This window comes from Betta splendens, chromosome 3 (genome assembly GCF_900634795.4).
Source record: "Betta splendens chromosome 3, fBetSpl5.4, whole genome shotgun sequence".
NCBI classification, from domain to species: domain Eukaryota; kingdom Metazoa; phylum Chordata; class Actinopteri; order Anabantiformes; family Osphronemidae; genus Betta; species Betta splendens.
Genome location: NC_040883.2, coordinates 1,502,541 through 1,528,469, shown reverse-complemented (window position 1 = coordinate 1,528,469; position 25,929 = coordinate 1,502,541). Strand labels below are relative to the sequence as shown.

General features: G+C 44.7%; 1 protein-coding gene across 3 annotated transcripts in view; it reads right to left on the bottom strand.

The window, feature by feature from the left end:
- Positions 1–25,314, bottom strand: part of luzp2 (leucine zipper protein 2) — an 81,346-nt gene extending 56,032 nt beyond the window's left edge. Inside the window, exon 1 of one of the 3 annotated variants that reach the window (XM_029144348.3) lies at positions 25,028–25,314. In XM_029144348.3, coding sequence (XP_029000181.1) covers positions 25,028–25,089 — 62 coding nt within the window. In that variant the 5' untranslated portion in view covers positions 25,090–25,314. Of the gene's footprint in view, positions 1–4,270; positions 4,468–24,550; positions 24,616–25,027 lie in introns of those variants that run through there. The other 2 variants (XM_055507575.1, XM_041070006.2) reach the window with 2 other exon arrangements.
- Between the last annotated feature and the right edge of the window lie 615 nt (positions 25,315–25,929).

Below are 25,929 nucleotides of genomic sequence, written 5' to 3'. Positions count from 1 at the left end.
CAAGTTCAATTTGAACTTAATGATGACATCAAATGAAAGCGAGAGAGTTATTATAATTTTAGTCATAGCGTTTCATGTCATATTTCTTAGAGATGTGAGATTCATGCCGTCACATATTTCACATCATGTCCATGGCTCCACGTGACGCGAGCGGCCTTCATGCTTTACACGGGATGAGTGCCTGTATGAAATGCCATGGCAGCGTGACCTTGTTCATAGCATAGCAAAGGTCTGACATACAAATGATATGAGGTCGTTGCCGACAGACCCAAGCATGTGTGACACAGGCATTGCTCTTGAAAGGCAATAGGTTATCCATGACAACATCACCTGCAGTGTGGCAAAGAAGATTTCACGGCGCATCTTGAATTCATCGGATATTGATTTTCCAGCTGTGCATGCGTGCGTGCGTGCGTGCGTGCGTGCGCCTCGCTGGCCTTCACGTAGCACATGACAGTCCACAGTATCGTCACAGAGCAGATGGCCACATCAGGAAGAAACGCTTGTTTAGTGCAGCCGATTGAAAGCGACGGCTTTCACCCTGAGATGAGGCGTCATGGGGCTCAGCTGAAAAGAGGAGCTGAGTTATGTATCTGTCTACTTTCATCAAAAAGCACTCATGAGATAAGACGGCTGGCTTCACACACGCTCCCTCTATCTATTGACCAGCTCTTACCTTTAAATGATAATTCCGCCTGCTAAGACGGGGGATATTTTGTCTGCCTCTCCATCTCATAGAGTCTCTGTAGGTGTTGCTTTATGATGATATCAACTGGATGTCTACACAAGTGTTGTGCGATAAGTGCAGCAAATAAAATACGTGAGTAAGTGAATTCCACTGACAGAGGCACCGCTGGTTGCACAGGGTCGTCCTCCGTAATAAGCCAACGTACATGAAAAAAGGCAAAGGTGATGATTTGAGATGTGTTTTTTCCACCAAAATGTTCAATATGTTAATTAGCTGTAAATACTAACTCTGGAAAAGTGTTCAGATAAACTGATATTTGACCTGCTATGTCCTCAGACTATAGAGCAGGGGAACCTTGGGGAAAATTAGCGCTCAGTTCCAAATGGTGAGTCTCTGATTCAGATTACAGATCCTACAGTATAAAATACCAGAGCAGCGAAGACGACGCGTCGCGAGCAAAGGATCCGGCGTCGCGTGCTCCACAGGACGATGCAACGCGTTCAGAGACCGGACGAGTTCCAGCGCCTACAAACCTGCACTGAGCAATCACCGTAATGGAAAGTCGCTGCACATTCCACGCTTTTAATACAACAAGTGCAAACATTTGTTCAAGCTACCAGCAATTCATTAGCCAAATGAGGCTCATACACTGAGAGCAAAGTGCAAATAATATTTCCATGCCACTGCCAGGCTGACGCTCGCAGCGCTGTCACATTTCACTAAATTAAATCCGAGGACAAGTGTAATCTTCCAGAAAAGGTCAATAAACTGCCTGTGCTGGACCTCCAGCTGCAGCTCCAGCTCCATCTACGCGTTTCTGCTGCAACCTGACGGCCATTTTTAATGTCTGTTGTCTCACGGCAGTAATCTTTTAGAACAGCTGTGACAACGTATGAATTCCACCCCCGTTGCCCAAATCCCTCAAAGTGATCTGCCATTAACCTTGAAACGCTTCCTTAGATGACAGTGAGAGCTTGGAGACACTTTCAGCTCTGATGAGTGATCGTCTTACAGTTGTCAGGGTGCTGGATATGAAGGATCGATGCGTGAGGGGATATCACACTGTTAACTTTTAAAGAAGCCGGCCTTCAGCACCAATGAATGCTCTTCACGCTTTAGTGAAAAGTGGCCAAACATCAGAGACAATAAAACTCATGTCTTGTGTCATTTGTGAAGAAAGCAGCAACAAACAACAAAACCACCTTAAAAGCAACTCCAGGCAACAATATGGAAACGCGCCATAATTAGTTTACGTCTCCTGTGGTTCGGCGTTAAAGCACCTGTTTATTGCCTTTTCTTTGAACCAGATGGTTTTTAAATGCAGACAACAGTGGGACAAGGCCAGAGGCCAGTTCAACCAGTTCAACCAGTCACACCACTGAACACACCAGCGCTTGGTCCCTGCACAAAGAAGGATTAATGCAGACGAGGGGGAAAGAGTGAGCAGCTCTTCACCATGAAACTAAATAAAACAATAAACCATTGAGTCTAACATCATCCTCCAATTACCACTTATGTCAAATAAACAAAGATTTCATGGTCAAAAGCAGAGGCGTCAACGTGTCAGGCTCTGAAAACACTACATTCCACATTTCTCTTTTAATAAGCCCCAGTAAGTGACCATGTCTTCTAGACTCTGCCAATTGAGATAAGCCTGATGACATTATCAGTCATTTTGTGGGGGAAGCTCCACTTGGAGCCACGGAGGATGTTAAACTAGTGTCTTCACAGGTTTAATATTAGCCCTGGGGACCAGTCATTGATCCTCATGTATCAGACTGGTGAAGCTCCTTTTAATTATTCAACCAACGCAAACATAAATATTTCAGCCGTCCTTGGAATGGCTGCCAGGCAGATAGAACAACGCTCGTGTTAGAGTTCCTCTGAAGGTCAGTGTCTATGAGTCAAGTCATCGTCTGACCTTCATGGCTCCTGCAGAATCAATAAAGAAATCTAATCAAGGAATGTTAGCCAGAGTTCAAAACCAACTTATGTCAGAGGAAAGGGATTAGGATTTGTGTTAAACGGCGAGTATGAAGTCATCACACATCCTGTTTGTGTTTTGGTCTATTCTGAATATCTGACGCCTTTTCAGTGATGCTGGCTGATAATTACATATTAGTTATTTAAATACACAACACACATTTGCATCTGTCTCCGTACGACAAATCAAAAAGGCAGGTAGAAAAGTCTGTTGTGTTGATTTACCATACTGTTAATCAATGATGGGGATAATTTTAAAAATATTCTTACTAGAAATTAAACTAATTTCTGATCAGAGGTAGCCATAAATATAAATTCAATTACATGAGGAATATGTCCAGTCTAGAAAGTGATAGTTCCATTAATGTATCATCACAGGGGAGAGGAATGCTCCAACAGGCTTTGCTCCGCGTTGAATGCAGATAACAGCCGAGCTTTGGTTACATTCCCTCCTGTGGAAAATGCGTAGCCTGTGGCTGATTTATTTGAGGAAGTGGCCAGTGAAGAGCTCACCTTGGTGAAGCACTTCTTTTAGGGCGTTAGTGGATCAGACTTGGTATTCACAGCAGCCACACATGAACATGGTGGACGTGCGTGACTTACAGGGGGAGGCGGCGCTCACTCAACCTGGCTTACAAGCTTCCAATTTGGGCGTGAATCTGCCTTTGACCTGGGACTGAGGCAGTGCGTTGGCATTTTGATCACACTCAAGGCATCTTCTCTTTCTCATCAATTTTCCAATGCAGCACCTCTATCGAGTATGTCCTTTGTGGGATCTCTACAGCTCAAGAGAACTGCTTTATTAAGAGAGTATCGCTCCAGGGTTCTTAACTAGACTCAAGCATGTGATTTCATTGGAGCCTGGGAGATAGTCACCTCGCTATCAGTAAGTCAATACACATTTTGAGCAGCAATGAGCATCTGATCATAGTTATTCAAGGTGAGCGGTATCAGAAGGCTAAAAGCCAGGAAACGAGAGCGACCGTGGCCGTGACTGAAACCCTGAGCAGCCATTTAGCTCATTTTAGCCATTACGCCCCAACTGCGTCGTCTCGAGCCACGTGAAGGCATTTGCCCATTTGATGCATTGCCCTCCATCTTTTTTTGATGAATAATGTAAAACCCTCTGTGATTTCATGATTTAAGCAAGTTCAATTACAGCCAAGTACTGTAGTTGTGGCCCAGCAGTTGTTCACGTTGAAGCTAAAATCCTACGGTGAATATTCCATCAGGCAGAAAACGCCCGAATATTGGGCACAAAATGGAGGAAGCCACAGTAACAGCTCTTTGTTCAACGCGGCCCTGCAGCTGCTGCCCATGATTTGGATTCAGGGACAAGTTGTTTTTAGCTGAAAATGCTGTACATACTGAGGGAGATAATAGATTCTGACACATGAGTAGCATCAAAAAGAGAAGCAGCAGCAACACTTACAAACATCGCAGGGTTTCAGAGGAGATGAACATTTTGCAGCAATTATAAAAAATGCATTCACCTCATGTTTATCTCGTAAAAGGAGAGTTCGGTTAAATTGTCGCTCATCTTTTTATGAGGACTCCTCATTCATTTTAACAAGTGGGGTCTCGAGCGGTGGAACATACCGCACTTTGACTTGACGAGCTGAAGATGCAGTTTTCTTCAAACAAGCCTTTCGGGGGCAGTTCCAAGATCTGTGATCCTGTTGTCTGTAACATAAAACATACTGTGCAACGCCTTCAGAAAGAGAGCGGAATATAATGTGAATCAGGAGAAACAATGAGCGACGCACTGCTCGGATTTTCATCCCACCAATAAACAGGACAGACAAACTCATAAGGTTGTGCTTCATGGACCACTTGGAGCTGAACACTGGTGCCTGCCCTAGTTACCGTGAACAGGCTTTACTCACGGCGTCTTAGATCGTCTCTAATTACATAAAAACTGCACAAATATCACTTTGACTGCCACTAAATGTGATCTTCACATTGATTTTTGTAATAAACTTTGTAATTAAAGAATCATTAAGTTTGCAGCTAAGAGCCAATAAGGCCTGTGAGCCAAGTGTTTCCTAGTTTCACACAGCAGGCGTGTTAAGATAATCTTATTTTATGTAAATCTACACAATCTGATCCCAGCAGTGTTGGCAAATGAGAAGTGAAGAAATGTCGTACTGTCGCTTTAAAATGATCAGATTTTGAGCTGTACAAACTAAAAACAAATTTAAAAATCACAGTGCATTTAAAACAAGTTTGTACATAAGGAAATAACACAGTGAACCGTTACGTCAGGCTGATGAAGCTGCTTGTCTGCTTCACAGAGTCTTCGCGTCGGTTCTGAACTCGTACAGTATTTGCTCATTTTCGTTTTTTTCGCGATGCAGGATGAACGGCGCAACTGTGTAAACAACCAATCAGCAGCGTTGCTGATGCGATTGACAGGGGGAGGAGCCAACCAGCTACGAGGGAAAACAGTATCTGGTGACGCGTGTCAATCAAAATGACATTCAAAACACGATGAACGGCAGCATTTTATCTGTCAGCTTTTTATTTGTTTTTGTTACTATTTTGCTTTTTTAATGTATATATATATATATATCAGTTTTCACTCATCATGCTTTTTATGGTATGTACTTTGTTTATTTTCTTTCTATCTGTTCAGAACACATGTGCTTAACAAATAAAGTTACACTTACACTGTCAAAACTATGGTATATTGGCTCTACGCTACTGTAAATGATACAGACCCAAAACTATTGTTTAAATAGGATAATTTGCGTATATGTGGTGTAACTCTATATACTGTACAGTACTGTATGTGTCCAAACAAGACAAAGGCCAAACACACAGACCAGCTACGAACCAGAGGGGCAGAAATGAGAAGCCGTTCTTTCATAGGATTTTCCAATTAGTTCTGGGAAATCCCTGAGAAAGCTGACAGCTCCAGATTATGATGGATGCCTTTGATTTTTCCATCTCCAATCTATAGCACTCAATCAAAGCCCAGTTCAGGCCAGAGTGCTCCCATGTCCCTGTTCTCCGGCCCAGTGCGACGTTTTCATTTTATTTTATTTTTTATCCGAGTATGAGCCAGATCTAACAGTCTCTCTGGGGACGTCTGGATGATGTGCCAAGTACAGACTGGGGGATAATTAACTCCGCTTTCTAATTAAGACAAAGCAATCCACAGAGGAGTCAAGTAGTAAGAGGATAAATACTCAATCAGAATGGGAGGAGGACAGGGACAGAGTGACGGATGAATCATGAAGGGCCGACCGGTTTATGCCAAACACACACACGTACGCACGCACGCACACACACGCACACACACACACACACACAGACACACGCACACACGCACACACACACACACACACACACACACACACACACACACACACACACACACACACACACACACACACACACACACACACACACACACACTATGCTGTGACTAGTTCAGTTGAAATCGCAGGTCCGTGTCCCATACATCTGTGCATCACATGGCTTTAGCAGCAAACGCACTGTTACATGTTTCATGTTCATTCGTTTCTGAACGACCTAAACCTGCTGAGGATGGAGAGTTCCGCTCAGTTTCACTAAATGGACTCTGCAGACCATTAAATGGAAGTTTGTCCTGCAGTTGCAGAAATATTACTCATAGCTAAGCAGCATTTATTTGCAGCGGTCACTACAGTACATGTATGTTGTGCTGAGAATAATAACTTTAATCATTTTATTCTTGAGGAAAGCAGAAATGCAAAACGTCCGATGACTGGTTGGTTCTGGAGCTGATTAAAGACTCTGGTCCTTGGGGGCCCTTTTTATTAGAGCTTTCGGGGGGTTACAAACATCTGAAGTGTTACTAATGACATTATTAAACCAGATGCTTTGCTTCCCATGTTTGCCAGTGCAGATCACATCACTTTTAGCCTGTGTCTTGTGTAATGATTTCGCTTTAGTCACCGTGGTGGCTGCAGCACAGCTCAGGCAGAAAAGCGGCACCAAGAGGAATCAAAACATTTGGCACACGTTGGTTCCTGCTCTTTCTTCTTAGCAAGATACCAAACAAACCCAAGCTCATGTCGAGCAAGGCCAAATTTTAGTTAAACACAAGACGCACAGTGAACATGACTCACATTGTTCCTCCAGAACACACAAGTTGGAGCTGTGTGATGGTTGGGCTGTTTGGTTCATGTTGGGCTGCTGTGCTTGGGCGACTCAGCCATGTCTACACTCGCAGCAGGACAGAGAGGCAGCACGCCTTCAGACAACAGGGCTAAAGCATAGCCGGATAAATGACTGAAGCAAAGCCAAGACACACAACTAATCAGGAAATTCCTGCACTTCACACGTTCGTAGAGTTGGGCTAAAAGATGATAACAGGCACTTTAGCAACTGTTATGTATGAATCAGGTTTGGTTTCTCTGAGCCCATCAGCTGTCTGTGCACAAGGAGGAGGTACATGCAACTTCTACCACGAAGCAGGAGGCCTCACCTCAGCCCGTCATGCGTGTGGGGGGGCAAAGGGTGATACATGACAACGAGACAGTTGGAGAATAGAATCAGCCCGAGGCCTCAGCGACAGTCTGTCACCGTCTGAGGCTCGTTTCATAGCGAACACTGCAAATCAGCAATGTCTCATTCCCACAGTGTCACCGTCCATCAGGAGGAGGCTGAACAGTCTCATCCTGAAAAGCACTTAATGGGCATAGCACAGACCTGCTTTACAGCAACACACATCACACGAGGAGAGATGTATTCGTGGCTACATTCAGTGCTGTCGAGTCTATTAATGTCTTGAAAGTGTAAATGCCAAAATTGTTCTTGGCAACTGCTGTATGGGGCTTAATTAATCATTTTATAGTTTCTGCAGCTCCGTTTTTAAGCTAAAATGGAACGTTTGTAGAATATTAATTAAATTCCTTGTTGTGGAGAGATGCTGCCACAGCATTGTGTGAGCCAGACTCAGTGCAAGCATATCTGCCTTGACAAAAAGTCAAAGCCAAAACTAAAAAAGTTACTAAATATTTCTGATGGGACAATTAGACATTGTTTGAGCATACAACTGTTTAATCACCATTTCTGTCATAATTATATAGTCATAAATTGATCAGAAATCACATCAAACATCATCCATTTCCAATCACATTTACACCTGCAGCACTTCCATGTATTTTGGTTAGTAATTAAAATGTGCAGATGTGTGAGGGTTGCCATAGTGATATATGTTCTTAGGTCTGCAGCAGGTCGACTGATCCTGACATCTGAGAGATGCACAGTCTGATGTGAGGCTTTGATATGAGAAGGTGAAGTAACATCAATGGGCGGAAACTTCACACAGACGTTTTACAGTAATTAAATCAAAGGGCTGATGGCAATGAGTTGGTTGTAATTGTAGCTTCAAGCACTTTAGCTTCCAGCCATAAAGACGCTAGCAAACACACGACCCCCGCGGAGAAAGCTGCTTTGTCTGCTTGTTGCTCCAAGCCTGCGGTTAAGTGGGCAAACGCCGCAGCAGGAGCTCTGACACGCAGCATTAGCCGTACGTACAAGCCTTTAATGGCAGCTACGTGGACGACGTGTTAAGTGTGGACACTTTGGAAACAGCGGGGAAACAACAAACAGGTGGAGTGAGAATGGTGGAGGCATTTGGTGACCGGCCCAAAGCTATGAAGAAACGCTAGCGTTCAGCGTTTTTTAAAGAGTGGAGGAGAATCTGATTTATTCTAAATGACACCAATATGAAGCCACGTCAGAAAGACGCCAATCTGTTCTCCAAAACAGACATTTCTGTCTCAACTGAGACTGATGACACGTCTGCCTCCCATCCACTAAAATGTCAGTTCATCCTGCCATTATTTCTAAATGAACTGGAACTGGGAGATTTTATCACTCATTTTCATTCTGCAGTAAGAAAACATTACTGTCATGCACCGTCAGACGGATACACCTAGAACGTGTCTTCATATTTTCTCCTTGATTTTCATTAAGATAACATCTCGCTGGGTGTGTCTGATCTACGTCCTTAAAACAAAAGCCTGGCGTGAAGCGTGTCTGCGTTAGTGACTGCTCCAGTCTGGGGCGCGTTCGCCGACGCCCCACGAAGGCGTCGTGGGCCCTTTGTCTTTGACAGTGGGGGACATCGTAAACCCTATTATGTAAATACGATCGATTACGGCTGCATTTAAACCATCGTGTGTGGACCACAAGGTCAAGCTGATAAACTAATTCAAAGTGAATAGAAATTTTTGAATAGATGAAAGTGATGATGAGGACGGTTCAGAGCCCCGGAGAAGCAGCGATGCACCGCGGAGCCGTCCTCGGCTGATTCTATTATTCTTAAGGACAGCTGTCTACTGCAACATAAATATGTAGCCCTGCTCCCGTGGGGGTCACTGCAATCAATGCCCCCCCGAGGGCTGGCTGTCACATTTAATGTTGGGGTAGAAACGTCCTTAAGTGAATCAAGTAGCGTGACTCACATGAGCCTAACAGAGGTTCCTGGGGATGGAAGCCACTCGTACGCGAGGTATAAAGGGTTCTTCAGCGGCCACACGGTCATGTATTGTTCGTGTCACTGTGACTGGAACACGCATAAACCCAGGAAGTCTGACAAAAGGGCTTTTTTCTCTGGCACCACATTGCCACACAACAAGTGAATAAGAGAGTATAAATAAACTGCAGGCATCCTCTGGAAAACAGACGTTCCTGTTGGAGGCGTCTGCAACAGGGCACCATATGTGCTTGCTGAGATAAAACGGAAGGCATGGGCGCACCCCCTGTAGGTAAATACTCATCAGACCACAGTATTGGCTGCTGTGTTTCCAGATTATTCCATCATTTACTGGCAGTCCCTGAAAGCCTCTCAAGAGTCTGGACCCTGGTGGGCTGGAAACTGGCTCAAAGAAATCCTTCCGCACCCCTGGAAAGTGCACATATGTGCTGTTCCTGGGGGCGTGATGTGGTTTCAGGACCTGCATCATGTTGGTGTGGTTTAGTGTTTCACTTATAAGCCATCTAGAACCTTAAAGCCCAGTTCTTCACTTATAACATAATAATTCACATCTATGCATCTCCTAGGCATTATTCACATGCAAACAGCTTTCCCAGTACAAAGCCAGTCACATCTGATTGCTGTCGCTATAAAGGACACTGGGTCCACACGAGTAGCTGACAAAAAACAGTCCCAGGTCATTCATGAAGCGAATGCTCACACGTGCCCCATAAAAATTCAATTAGATGCACAGACTCATGCGTAGCACATTGGACTGTTGAATGAACTTCAATACACCTGCCTCACATGCGATGAGTTTTTCATGCCCCAATGAAGATTTAATAACAGCAATTTCATAACAGACTGTGCTTTAGCCGCTCACTACAGAGACTCTGCTCGGCACAAAGCAGAGCGCTGTGGCTGGAGACGGAACCAGAGGAGATAAAACCAGAGCCTCGGACCACCTTTAACTCACCTCCACAGGATATTATTGGCCATAATGGCTGCTGTGTCACACTGCTACTATCCGTCGGTGTGTTGTTATGAGTCAAAGCCCCACAGGTCTCAAATCATCTGAGCTTTGCACTGTTCCTCTGTCATTCTGTGGCAACACGGATCCTTTATATCAGCACCGCTGGTTTCAATAAACACAGATAAATTATGTGACAAATACTAATTCTGCTGTGTTTCACAGGTTTTTGTTGCATTTTGAGGAAATGTGTAGCCAAACAACGGCTCAGTGATTCCTTTGCAGATTACTTAACACCTCTCCATCTGTCCTGTCACACATTATTCCTATACGCGCGGCTGCTATGAAGCCGCGTTTGCATTCGGGTCCGACAGCAGCAGATTATGCACAAAGCAATCCAGCGAGGATTGTTTCAGCAGCTACCTTAGGCAGTGGGCTTAGCTGCCTTTGTTTGTTATAGTCAAACACCCACACGATCAGACCTGCTTCATGCTGGAAGACCTTAATGTACTGAGGACACCAGAGGGATGCCGCTGAATGCTTGGAGAATTTCACAATGGAAAAACTGTGGATTCTAGAATGTTAACATGAAATAGATAATAAGATTTGATCTGTTACGCAACACAATACATTAAACTAAACTGTTAATAATGAATGAGACAATAAACATATCTATGAATATGGCCAAGAAATTATTTATGTTTTGTACAGTGAGTAAACACTTTAACCTAATTATATTTGTGCCCCACATCACAATCCATTAAGTCTTCATTCATGAGGAATGAGCAAAAATGAGGAAGAGCAAGAGCACAAAAGCTGCCAGGGAGCATTGTATTAAAACGCTCACCATAAAAAGATTAATTCCACGAGCAGCTGCTCATTTATCGACTGTTATGGGGACAGCAAGTTGTCAGAAAGCTGCTCTCGAAAATAGAGAACAGCAACTGGCAGCACTGCGCCAGTAACAACAGGTTTTAGAGACTTTCCTTTGCTCTGCTTTGTGGGAGACACGTCCTGTATTTGATGGACTTCACGTTATCGTGTTCTGTTTGTTTCCCTGCACTGGTTTCAACATGCTCCAGTTTCTCACCAACGTTTCCTGAAAATTCAGCTGTCAGCAAATGTTTGCAGGAAAAGGCTACAGTAGCATATACCAATTACAAAAGTAAGTGATTCCATTTGGCCATTGAAACAATGTATAAACACAACAGTGACTAATTCTGTGTTGCGACAGCATCTTTGCATCTTTGCCACAGGAACCTGCGCCGTGGGGAAGAACACTGACATCCAGCTTCATCCTTTTAGGTAATAATGACACATCTATTATGCACTGCAGGAAGCCGTTAATATTTACTCCAGAAATGGGAAATATGCTTCCATGGTTAACTGCATAATTGTGAGAGATTAAAGCAAATAATAAGCAATTATCGCATTTGATGACTTAAATGCAGTACTTTCAAAAAGCAGGACATTACTCATCATAAGTCCTGAGTCTATTCTGAGAAAACCTAGGATGAACACATAATGTATTCACCCATGGACGGACTCTTTTCAGGAATTATTATGAATTTATGAAGGGAAGCGCACTTTAATAATCCATTATGTACCGAGTCATCCTGTATTTATGCCACGAGATGAAGTGAATTGCTGCAACTGTGTCTTTGTGATGCTCAGAAAAACATTTGCAAATATTATTGTTGCCACCGCATGCATTTTATTCTTAGTTTAGGTAAATTCATCAATTCTTTCAACAGAAGTGAAAATAAATTTCTTCGTGATGCGTGTATCGTTAGTACATGTTGGTTTTAAAATGAGGACTAAGCAGTCAGTCTCTACTTGCTTATTCTCCGTCTCCACTGTTGACCTGTTCAAACTGTGACTGGAATAGCACATTCTTGCAGTAAGTCATGAACCCACAGCACAAACACAACTACTTTGACCTGTCAAACTCAGTTTTCAGCAGCGTCACAACATTAGGTAATAACCTGCCTGAGCTCCCGCAGGTGAACTCAGATTCATTAGCTGATCCAGAGGGTCTGATGTAACCGTCACGCGTGCTTTCAAACAGCGATATGTGCAGAAAATATCCTGCCATAAACTCACAAGTAACGACACTGATGATATTCACACCCTTGGCAGATGGAGCCACAATAATAAAGAACAAATGAAGACTGAAAAGTTTATATTGATACTGCTTTAATTCATTTCTCACTGTGATTCACAAACAACATAGAGGAGCTACAGAGTAAATATTGTTACAGCTCTGGTAAAAGTATGTTAAGTATTTATGTGTTTTAAATCAAATTTGTTTTGCTTTCTGGAATTTAAGAGGCGCCTTGTTGAGTTCAAGGCCACTCAAAGCTGCTCCTGTTATTAATGTAATGAAACATCTTCCTTTTCTTTACAATCTGCTTTAGGATCATATTCTTTTCCTCGACTCTGCTGAAGTCATGGATAAAACACCAGCTCCTCTTTTAAACAGAAGCGCAGAGAACATGACCGACGGTCACGTTACCTCGCTGCTGAGACGTTAACAGACTCCTCTCTTCTGTCGCACATTTGTATTTGTGTTTCACACCACAGCTGCCAATGCTAATGCGACAGGACACAGCAATGTGCCAGCAAAAGCAATGAAGAAGATGACTGCGACTTAGCAAACATGGCTGTGAACAATGCAGGAGTTTAAATATTTACTCATTTGGCTTTGAAGGTGTTTTACGAGGAAGGAAATGCCCTGAAGACATGTTGTTGGAACTCTACACGGCACGGATCCAACTGGCTGCATGTGCTGAGGACAGCTCCAGTGTCTTTACACCATGTTCTCCTGTCAGAGGTTTTTAACTACACAGGTTAAAGTCCCTGCACTGCAGCACGTCTATATGTATCCAGCGCGATGCAGCTGTACAATCAAGGGATTTCACTCCTGGACCTGTTTGTCCAGACCCTGCTCAACCAGGGCTCAACCAGGGCTCAACCAGGGCTCAACCAGGGCTCAACCAGGGCTCAACCAGAGCTCAACCTGGGCTCAACCAGCGCTCAACCAGGGCTCAACCAGGGCTCAACCAGCGCTCAACCAGCGCTCAACCAGCGCTCAACCTGGGCTCAACCAGCGCTCAACCAGCGCTCAACCTGGGCTCAACCTGGGCTCAAACCAGCGTTCAACCAGGGCTCAATGTGTATTCTACTAGCACTCAACCAGCGCTCTACCTGTATTCTATCTGTGCTCTACTGTACCTGCGTTCTATCTGTGCTCTACCTGCGTTCTATCTTTGCTCTACCTGCGTTCTATCTGTGCTCTACCTGCGTTCTATCTGTGCTCTACGTGCGTTCTATCTGTGCTCTACCTGCGTTCTATCTGTGCTCTACCTGCGTTCTATCTGTGCTCTACCTGCATTCTACCAGCGCACAGAAATGTGGAGTGGATGCACCCAGGCAACCTGAGCAGACGCGGATCCTGTAGGAACCAGTAGATTTAGCATCTTGGACTTGGACCTTAATGTGTTTTCTGCCATGCTTATCCTTCCCTGGCAGACTTAATGCGTGTTAATTCAACTCTAGAATTACAGGTACAGTAGGTGCAGCTCTGAGCACGTAAATAGCCTATTTCTAGAGCACAGACGTTCCTCGTCCTCCTCCTCTGACCGAACCATGAACAAAAAGGTGCAGGAGATCACCGTTAATCCAGGAAGGTTACAAGTGATCTGTCCATTCACTCTAAGTACCAGGGTTCTGATGGCTGCAGCCAAGAGCCTTGTCCAGAGCCTGGAAGTGCTAGATAAAGTACGTTGTGCAACAAATTACACAAGCGGAGAGACTCACAGGAGCAAACTGGTGTTAACGTTCATTTAAAGCTGCAAGATGAAGAGGTTTTAACACACGGACACTCACTGTAGTCTTTGAAGGACTGGCCCTTTAAGAACCTCCTCAGGTTCAAGGACACGCAGGCAGAGCGAGCGCCGCTGCCGCGTCAATGCCCACAGCAGGCGACACTGCAGCCCCTTTGTCTGGATGGAGGCTGATAAGTAGAAGATTGACAAGGTCGCTTCGGAATGGGCCCATTTTTAGCTCCCACAGGTGACTACTGTTCATGTCTGGTTAAAGCTGTCAGGTTTCCTGCTGAGCTCCATCTCTGACACTATGGATCCCATTCCTCAGAGCATTTTACACAGCTCCAAGTTTAATTGTGCTTTTCTTTGTAATGTAGGAAGATAAAAAAAGCTCTGTCATTTTCTGATGAAGGTTAATTACTTGATGAACCACAATAGAGTCATGTATAATACTTTCCCTTTTTAATCACAGCTCGTTCATACTGTAGTGCTGAAACTAGACATTCGTCTGTGGCTTAATTTCATTAAAATGTCAGTGGAGTGCATCACCCTGTCGTCCAACCACCACCCAAAGCTCCAAACTGAAATCAATGGCTTTCTGCTGATTAATACTTTGGTAATTGATTAGAGATGTAGCTTTAATAGTATCATTGATAAAGGACTGCTGAAGCCCAGAGCCTTAAACACAATGAAGCCATACAGAACGTTCAAACAGTAAGACGTTAAGCACAACACTGGACAGTGCTGCCTTTAATGTCTGTTGGTTTCACAGATTTGATGTAGAAACTTGAAAAGCTGAAGTACAAACCACTAGAACCTCCCAAACCTAAAGAGGACATTGAGGACCTGAGTTTTTTTCCAATTAATTGGAATTATCCAACAGCATCATGTTTTTCTTTACTCAGGGCCTCTAGAACCCGGGAACTGTGTCAGGTCCACATCAGTGAATGTGGTGGTGCCATGTTTTGCTGTTTGCATTCCTGGTAGGATTTGTGCAGATGAAGACATGGACATGTTTTAATGGATTTAGAGTAGTGAGTTTCCATTTGCCTTCTTTAACGGTATCCTGGAAGTAGGTAATCCTAAATCCCCACATTCGTCCTCCAGGGACTTCTATAAAGCTCATTAAATCAGTGTTAATCCAAACACCTGTCATCACATGCTAATTTACTAAACACACCAGCGATGTTGTTTGGTGGAACTTATTTCACTTCTGAGGTGAGTTCTGAGAACGCAACACCAGATGCTTAATGCAAATACAAGCAGGGCTCCCCTCTGAATAACAATCTCATGAACTGAGATTGGAAGTAACCTGGATCTGCGTTCACACATTTGGGAGCCCCAGTGCAACTGTGCTCCTTTTAGACAGATTATAAGATTACAGACATGTTAGAATGCATCTCTAATCCCAGCAGTCAAGTCAGGACAGTGAGCGAAAGCTCCGTGCGAACACACGACACGCTCTGTGCTCCAACACACAACCCCTCGTGGCATCGACAGGGTGTCCAGAGGCGCTTTGATGCTGATTTCATCTGCATGTCGACGACGGCGAGCTGCATGTTGTTCTGCACGCAGCTACTTTTTTGGGACTTATCATTTATAAGGTGCAGCTCTGAGCCTGTTCTGGAGAGCGGGAGCGTCGGAGCTCCTGGGGAAACGGTGCTTTGCAGCCAAATTGACATTCACTGGAGTGTGCCCCCCTCCTGTCATTTTGTCAACACCATCACTGTGTGGAGCTCAGCCAGGCAAGACATCTGACAGACAGGCAAATGGGAGTGGTGGACTTCAGCAACATAACACCCACTTGCTGCCCTCTTTGCGCCCAGTGGTGAGGTTCAATGCTCACACACACACACACACACACACACACACAACAGAAGAAAGGCCACGTTCTGCAGCCCGGACTTCCTCTGTGCTCCCTGCTACTCTGCAGAAGTAAGAAAAAAAAATCAGACACAGACATGGATTGATCAGAGCGATGCAATCAGCAGGAGGGTGAACTGCATGAGTGAGTTTCCATTTGTTGCCCAATAGTAAACCTGACACTGAAAATTGATTGGCAAGTGACAATACCGCCCTAATCCTGGCAGCTTCATCCCGGGAGCAGAGTTTCAGGCGCAGACATTAGGACTCGCTGTGCTGTGGGATGTTTGGCTTTGATTTTTGCCAGGCTCAGGCTCAGAAGCACAGCAGCAGCATTTTTCATGTAGGGTTTTGGGTGTTTGCCAATCTGTTAAAAATGCCTCGCTGCTAATTTAAAGGCCACGAATGCACAATAAAATAAAACAAATGCAAAGGCAGTAAAGTGCAGCGCAAATTTAAACCCAACATTATTTTCATAGTGGCCACAAATACATTTAAATTGTGGCTTCTTTGACTAAAGCCTGTGGATTAATGACATCTGTGACACTTCACATTTCCCCAAGACACCATTTTTCTTCTGCAGTGAATGAGCAGGAGTCTCGACAGAGCCGTCAAACGCTGAGGCCTGCTCGAACCAAATCCTCAATCAAAATATAAAACAAAAACATTTAGGAGATGAACTGCCACCACGGGCACCACTGAGTGGCTTCTCTGTGGTAAATGCTGCATGTCAGCGCTGAAATCCTCGCCTTCTACACGGCCGCTGAACAAAACACTTATCAGTCAGGTGTCATGGCGAAACAGTGGAAAAACAGGGCGATAGAGGGCTCAAATGGAACCAGCCAAGATGGATCCTGACACCGGAATATGCTCAGGAAATGATTAGATAAAAATAACAGAATTGGCCCCGGCGTCTTCAAGGAGGTGTGCTGGCGGCTGATAAAGGATTCAGATTTATGTAGCCTTCACCAAAAGGAGCACATATTCTGTTCCGTACACGGGAGCTTGGCTGCGACATGCAGCACAGCGCAACCAACGGAGCACCGAACAAACATGGAGGCTTAATAAAAGACAGGAAATGAAAAAGGGCTCGACCTCAGCTCCTCAACATGCGTGTGTTTGTCGCTGAACGGTGACGTGCGTCTGTCAGCGTTTCCCTGACGTGCTCTCACCAGGAGCCGGCGTGAGCACACACTGTGGCTAATGTGTGTGTGAGAGGAAAAGTCTTAGTAATCAAGTGGGCAACTCACATCAAAGATGCTTTGTTGAATTACGCTCAAGAGCACTGACAGCTATGGAGTAAATTCTGGCAGATCAGACACTCATCCAATCCCCGCTCTCAGCACTGATCAGACCTCAATTACTCAACGACACGGTACCTACACGAAGGCTTACACTGCGTCCTCTGAGCTGCGCCAAATTAATTTCAAATTTGCTTCAGTCTCATCTGCAAAAACCTATTAGGAACAACTGTCCCAAAAGAAATTCCAACGGCTCACAACAGTTGAGTAATCAAACCGTTCCCAGCTCGCATCCAGCTCAGCTGGAGCTGCAAAGTGCCTGCTCAGCAGCAACGCGTGAGCACGGCGGGGGCGGCCATGCTGGGCCGGGCCGGGCCGGGCCGGGCCGGGCCGCCTCACAAGCACCACTGTCCACCGCCACAAGGCGCCCGTGAGCAGGCGAACGCTTCCGGTATCGTCTGCTTTAGAGCCAGTAACTGCTGATTAACAGACAAAAGGTTCTTCGGGCCCATTCTGAACTGATTTCATTTTAATTTAGTAAAATGTTTTATGCACCGTATCTGCTGAACACAGATATTCTCAGCACGACACATTTAGGACTATTAAATTATAGAACGATTTCTACACTTATAAATAAAAATACTACGCTTTGACTGAGGCAGTGTGTTCAGGTCATTCCTCCATCTGTCCATTAGGTTTTATTTTTATTTTACTAAGCTCTTTACTCTCCAGGTTTTCGTCCTGTTAGCAATGAGTAACTGAGGAGTCTGTTTACACAATCTCCAGCTGAACCTTCTTAGGCTAATTGTAATTTGAAGCCATATCATTAAACCGATGTTAACCTTTAAACCCTCGAATTAGGTGGTTATTGCTCAGGGCCAAACAAACATTTCAAGCAAACAAGTGTGAAGGATTATTTACAGAAATGAAAATTAGATCTGAATCATCAAAGGCGTCTTTCAACTGCTGCCTTTCAAAATGTGGATAAATGGAAATGCATTTAAATGTTAATGGAGTAAATGAAGGAAATAATGAAGGAACAGCAATTAATGATAGCTTTTCTCATCAGACAGCATTGAGCAAAGACCAGCGCCACCACACAATAAATGCATTAACGAGGAGAATAGACTGAACTGCTGTTTCCATTTTATCAAGTATTTCTGCAGACCTGGATTATTTATGTTCCCCATCTTCTGTTCATGCCAAATCCAATTTCACCACATTTTCTGATCCCGCTAATATTTTGTAAGTTATGCCTCTAAGCACTTTGAGCGATTCCACAGGGAACCAATAACAAGCCAACAGCAGGAAAAATGGAATTACACAACGAATGTGCTACTAGTGGCAGCTTAATGATGAGAGAAACAGCCTATGACGGAGAGTTCAATCCCAAGAGGCCAAGGTGAACAAGCCGCCCCGTCTCGTCTCCTCTGATACCCAACGATGGAGCAGAGCAGGAACCAGCAGCAGCAGCAGCACGTGAGGAGTGAAGGGCACTCTCCAGTGTGAAGCAGAGTAACCGTGATGCTGACGATGGCGGAGGCTGCTTAAGACTCAATCACAGTGGACACGGAACAATGGGGACTGGGAACAAAGGGGAAACCACCGAGATGTCATTTCTGATCTCCCTTAAATTCAAGAAATCCGCAGAGAATGTCTTCTGGCAAAAAAGTTGTTCTGATCAATATTTGTTCATCTATTGAGTTATTTAGATATTGTGTAACGCAAACAGCGTTCGTCTCAACTTGCTCCCTTAGTGTTACGAAACATCAGTGTTCACACATCACCTGTGAGACTGTGTTAAATAACTCATCTACTGGAGGAACAGTCTGACCTCAGCACCGACACTTTCCACTTATAGACTTAATCCTCCTCCTCGGACAAACCCTCGCGCACCAGTCTCTTTCCATCCACGGTGGATCGTTTGCCTCCCAAGCTTTGGAAGGATGATGCTTTGGATGCATGATGTGGCTGTAAAACAACCAAAGCCGCCGGTCACTCAGACGGGGACTGAGCCTTCGATCGCTCTTCTGTCGGCCTGCGCTCTGCATGTCCACCTCACGCCTGCGTGGGTTTTCTCCTGGTTTCCTCCCAGTCCAGAGACATGCAGTTAGCTTAAACGTTGACACAAAGTCTTTCCCACAGGTGTGAATCATTATCTGTCCCCGCGTGTCCGCCCTGATGGCCTGGAGGCCCTGCTTCCCGCTCCGTGACAGCTCCAGCACCACCCCGACCCCTACAGGAAAAATGGTTGGATAATGGATCCATGTGTAGACGGATGCCTCTGTTCTGTACCCACAGGACAGGTCAGTGCAGAAATTACACAGCAACAACAGAGCATCATTCTCCGTTAGTTGCAGAGATAATTGATTCATAGCTATTCATCAACGGTTTGCTGAAAAGGGCATAATATGTAGAGGCACAGTGATGTGGGATGGTGCTGTTGTTTCATATTGTTACACAATGTAAAACAAAAAGCCAAACCTTGCACTAATGACTCATCACTGAACGAACACAAGCATTGTGTTTACAGGGACTGAGCAATTACGTGCTGCCAATTACAACGGTGACTGTGAGAACAGAACACTAATAACTGTACTGACAGCACAAAATGAGCAGAATCAAGAGCTAGTTAATAAAGCAATAAAGATTCAATCAGAAGCCCCGCCACCTCCGAGCAACGCACATCGACATTCTTTTAAATAATGTTCATCAGGACAGAGTCAATGCGCCTGAGCTCCTAAGAACAGAAGCAGAACTCTGAAACATCGTCACCTACTTCACCGTAAGAATGTTGGTGTTCTTTCCACAGTTCCTCTAAAAAAGGTCAATTAGACCAAAGAGTATGACAGCAGAGCTTCAGGTAGTAGAGAGGTCACATCCAACACAGGGCATCAACATGTGAGTGAGGCTATGTCTCAACGTGCGCAGCAATGCTTCTGTGGCGATTCCCTCAAACAGACGGAGCCTGTTCAGACCGCGTCTCTAAGTTTCATGGTGGTGAGTAGCTACTAGCTAACCACTACAGAGATCATCACCATGATCCAGAACCAGCATGAGATGCACCTCACCTGTTCCCACATACATCACTACACAACACACTGCACAAGAGTTAGTGGGTCCTTAAAATGATCGCTGGCCACGATAACGCTGATGAAAACCATTTAATGCTTTGTCTATCTCCTCCTTGGTGTAATTACTGCTACTACTAAACAGCTTTAGACAATTTACATTTGCAATTTATCTGAAGTGTATTTATCTGTCGCTGTTAAATGCAGTAACGCATCCATCTTAGCACTAAACACATCTGTTAATTAAGGGGAATGATTATTCTGTTTTAAGCCTTTAAAGATTGCGTTAATGGCAGGTCACATGCCACTCCATGAATACGTCCAGACGCCATTATGCATATTACTATTCAATGCCTTCCAACACTCACAGGACCAAGGCTCCGTTTATATCAGCCTTCACTCAGACCGTCCAAAAACACCCTTGTTTTAACATCGAGCCAACGTTTAGGTTCTGGTAGCGACACATCAGAGGAAGAACGATAAAACTTTGTGTTCCAGGAAACGTGATAACAAGTAATCTATGACAGTCACCGTCAATGTGTAAGGAATAAACAGTGCTGCTTCTGGGAGCAAAGGCACTACCTGCGCCGTGGCCTTGAATATAAAGCGTGTGGACACTCTTCACCCCACACTGATTGTGCTCCTTTTAATTACTTTCCCATTTGTAGGAGCCACCCAAGGTTTTGTTTATTGTAGCCCACTTCATTACTGTCATGTGGCCAATGCGGTTGCCATGGTATGAGCATTACGCCATGTTCTTTGAATTTCAATTATCATTCACAGTCTGATTTGTACCGAGGACATTACCAGGCAGCACAAATGTCATTCTCTCTCATTTACAGGACTCAAACCAAGCTCTGAAAGTCAGATCTGTAATAGTGTCTCCGCTCTGTTTCTCCGTGTTATTGTCAGGCAGAGTAATGTTTTAGCTCCGAAGTCGCCTTCCTGCAGTCGTAAAGCATCTTCATGCTTGAGGCGAACCATCGCTCCAACAGACACTTTAAGCGCCTCCCACCAAACAGCCACGTGTTCATGCAAAGACGCTAAAGTCACGTTCAGTGTGAATAAGGCCCAAGTTCATGTAGGTAATACGACGCCTTCACTAAAGACAAGATAAATGGCAACGCAGAAGAAGCAGAATGGGAGCAGCCCTGCGTTCCACACGTCCTCAGAAGCTGAGGCTGCTCTTTTGTCAAACGGCACCATTCAAAGCCCATCTAGACTCACATTATCCTCTGGCCCAGTCAATCATCAGGTCCAAACACCTGACCTCTGCTCGTACTGGTTTGTGAACACCTCGACTTCACGCTTCATGTTTCATTTATGCATCTTAAATTGCCAAACCAAACTGAGTGCGAGCGCTCGTGAATTGGGCATCATGTGGAGTTTCTCTCTGCCGCTCCACATCTTGATTGGATTTATTTGTCGTCACTTGAACGAAGGTATTGATTGGATGTAAATGATGATTTGCGGAATGTTTTCAGCTCAGCAAACGTGACAGGTGTAGACAAAGAAGACACCTGCTGCTGTGACGAGCAGCTTTCAGCCAAACAAGCCACGGACAGAAAACAGCAGCACGACGAGACAACACGGCTTCAACCCGTTCTGGGACAAGATAATTCAGACACGGTTTTTAACATTGCATTTAAACGTTGCTGTGAGACTTGGTTCAGTTGCTTAAAGCATTGTGACTGGATAAAAGGCAACATATATTCACCTTCCGGTAACGGTAATGGGCATAGTCAACTAGATCATGCAGATTCAGATTATTACTGTACGCAGCACCAGCTTCACTGCTACAGCTCCTGCAGCCTCTGCTTTTCCTACAGAAACTCCATTTGAGTTACAGTATTCAGACGGAGCCTGTGCATAAACCAAGACTCTGTAGTCATTTTAATTGCCGTCCAAAATACTCATAAATATTTGATGTTGTGGGGATATCACCGTTTCCAAGAAGAGTCTGCGAAGGTAAGAGACTTCAAAGGCACCGTCAAGAAAATGTGTCACAAATGTTCCAGGAAACCTGTGACAGCGTAAAGAGGTGGAGCTGTTTGATGCAGAGGAGCCAGAGGTGGACGTGGTGTCTCAGGGGAGTGTCGGTGTCAGGGTCAAGTACCAATTGATTTCTGCAGTGACACACAGCCCTGTACCACCATTATGTGGCCCAGTAACCCACTCAATTCATTAACATCAGACGCTTGTTCATCAAGCTCTCATATGAGCAGAATTTACGTTGTATAACTGAAAAACGAACCTCGTCAAACCTTCTACAAATTAACATTCACGTCTCAGTCTATGAAACAGCGTGTTGACCATAAGGCACAACAACAACACCATACATACCATAACATCATACATATAAACTGAAATGAATTTGTTTCCAACGCGATCAGGTCACACGATGCAGGTTAACCTTCCAAATGGGTTCTCTCACACTCCAGTGATGCGATAGTGGATGAAGCAAAGCGAGGCAGCGATATGTAGAGAAGACAGCGCCAGTCACTATTCATCGGGCTCCTGCAGATACAAGCCGCTGTCAGTCTTTTCACCATTACACTGTTACAACACAAGATGAGGATGTCACAAATGATAAGCCTTCGGTTGTGGAGACCTTGACTTCCAAAGAACCACAAAATACGACAACACTCGAGGAACAGACGACTCAGAGGGACAAAGGTTTGGGATTATAGTGAGATCAAAGACAAGCTGTAGTTCCCAAATCTACTGAGAGTTATAGTAGTGTGTCAGACTATTATCAGATTATTATCAGAAATAATAATTCCTTTACCTTGAATGTCTCAGGTTCTGCAGGATATGCCGGCTAATTACCACTACAGAAATCAGGCGGAGCAGTTATTAGCGCTGTCACCGCAAAGGAAAAATGTTTGAAGCTGTGACTGTGTGAAGTTTGCACGTTCGCCTCACGCCGGTTGTCAGAGCTGTGTGAGGATCTGCCTGAAGCGCCCACGAGCCTAGAAGAAGGTCTGGCTAACGGACGACAGCCCCTGAAAACCACAGCCACGTCTGTAAATCTGGCATCACTGCTCAGTGCTGACCTTTAATTGAATCCATCCATGGATAGTGATGACAAATCATTACAAACCAAAAAAACAACCTTTAGCTGACGCTTGATTGCTGCCGTTCTAATTAAGATGGAAATAAACGGCCATCTGATGCCGAACACATGCTGCGAGCATATGCACCTCCTGTAACCACTGAAGCACATGACGTTTGCAGCCACATCCACGCGCTGACACAGGCCTGGCTCCTGGTAAATACATCACTTAATTGTGTCTACACTGATTTATGGGTGTTTACTTTCTTCTTCTGACCTGTGGTCACATGGCGACTTCCTGCAGGCTCATACTGTAAATCTTCAGTCAAGTTACTCTTGTTGTTTCACTAATTTAGAAGTCATCCGTTACTTTCATTTGCCGTAAAGCTCGTTGCAGAATTAGAAGATTAACTGGGCAGACCTGTGTTTCCTATGGGCAAAGCCAGGCACCGCAGCCTTACTGAGGACCGAGGGCCTGTTTAGGTTTCATTTCCCTGTTTTTACACAATAAATCAGTGAGGTCATAAACCCCCATTTAACCAACACAGCCGTCAGAGAACATTATTTCATGGCAGGCTTCTAAATAAACTACAGTATCTAATAAAACACTGATTCTGGTAATTACTTCCCATGACGACCTCCCTGGGGAGGTGGCGTACAATACGACGACCTGCTAAATTACCACTGTCCAAATACCAGGCAGACCATGATGGTTCTCACTGCTCTCAAAGCAGACCAGGAGCCCTGTTAGTGTCACATCTTATGAAATAATGAAACTAATGCATGGGACAAAAAGCTGCTGCTGTGTCTCTAGGCTATGTTTAATGTGAGCATTCAAACTGCAGGTACAGGAAGTGAAAGGGCGTGGGAGCTCCTAATTTGCTGACTACTAAATGCTAGAGGTTAATTCATCAGTGCTGTTACTGTACATGAGTCGTACATCATCAGTGGGACAGATATGTTGAATAGATGCAATAACCTTGACTACCGTCACTACAAACCTCCACCGTAAACATGCCGCATGCTTCCATCTTCGTTACCACCATGTGTAATTTATGCATTTGTATATTTGGTTAAAAGCAGAAACAACACGCTGAGCTCAAAGCCATTGTTTTCCCTGTGCAGCCGCATTCAACTAAGTACAGATGAAAACAGTAGCAAAAATGTTTTTGGCCACTGAGGAGAAAAGGGACAGGCAAGTTTTCTAATGCATGCCTTCTCCGTGTGATGTCTCCACGGACGAGTCAAAGCCCTGAATTTCCTCTCACGGCTCTCATTAAAGCGGTGGTGTCAGGCACTGGCAGGGAAGAAGGATGATTTTATCAATGATTTAATTAATCATCAAAAATCCCCCGCTTCGCTCTCATTCATTCTCCTTACGCATCGCTCTTCCTCCGGCTTCTTCTAAAAACCTTCCACCGCGCACGCATGCGGGCGAGAATAGGAACGCACACATTCCCTGCAACACAAGTAGCCCTGTCTTTCCCCGACTTCAACTTGCTCCCTCCCCGACCAGCAGGCAGCAAAAGTCCCAGAAAGCAACGTCAGCCCTGTTCTAGATGCATGGCGTTCAGCGCATTAGCACCACAAACGGACAAGTGTCTCCGAGCCCGGCCAGAACGGAGGCAGATAATAGCCCAGTTCAGCAGATAAGCTCTTCGTTCCTCCTTTTAAGTCTTTCAGTCACCGGCGTGCGCCGCGCACAGAGCGCCTCTGTCTGCCTGAATTAAGGCGTCAGTGTTTGTCAGGACTGAACAGACCTTCAGATTAGAAGTCTTAGATGCCCATTGTATGATTTGCACCCTTTGTTTCGGGGTCTGTAGCTGAAACAGACCCTGAAACCTTTTGGGGTCCTACCTGGTGTTGAGGCTCAGAGCTGGACAGAGAAGCAGTAAGCAAATAGCTTGGATGAATTTCATAGCTGTCTCACTCCTGTTCCGTCTCTCTTCTCAGATGCGTTTTGCCGTCCCCCGTGTCTCTCTCCTCGCTCTCCAGCTCTCCCTCTGGCTGCCTGGGATTTTTAGCGCACTCCCGCGCACGCACACACACGCAGCCTCAGACACACAAGCGCGAGGCAGACAGATGAAACACAGTGGCTCGGCGAGAGGGAGGATCTCTGGCTTTAAATAACACAGGGACACGGACCGACTTGCTAATGGAAAGGAGCGGGTGGGGCTGAAATCAAGAGAGGGAGATGTGGGAGTGATATGATGTCAGCGCCCGTACAGCTTCAGCTATTGGTGAAAGGCATTCTTGTGCCACTGTTTGGTGCCGGCTGTTCCTCCAACAATACACTGCTCCATTCATTTCATTCTGCCTGTTTACTCCCAGCAGCTCCAAAGGTGCCAGTAACGTTTAGAGCTGAGACCGCAAGATTAAGACAAGTAATGCAGGTTTCAGATGAAATGAATAGAATAAATACCAGGAACATACTGTAATACATATACAAGAAGTGATGCTTAAAAAGACAAATTAAAAGAAAACAAAGTTAAAAGTTTCAACATTCAACTAAAAGAAAAACAATCTAAAACCATTCAGATAATTCCATCCTGCAATTGTATTTTATAACGAATAATCCTGATTGTAGCGTAGCACTTCTACAATTTAAATCCAACGTACCTGGACCACATTCGAAAAACGGATGTGTAGTAACGAATGGCCTGATCCTTGGCCTCACTAGGCCTGCGACATACTTTGAAATTCACAGTTAACCTTATGAAAGTTAAAATAGCTCGAGAACAAAATGTTGAGGACCAGGA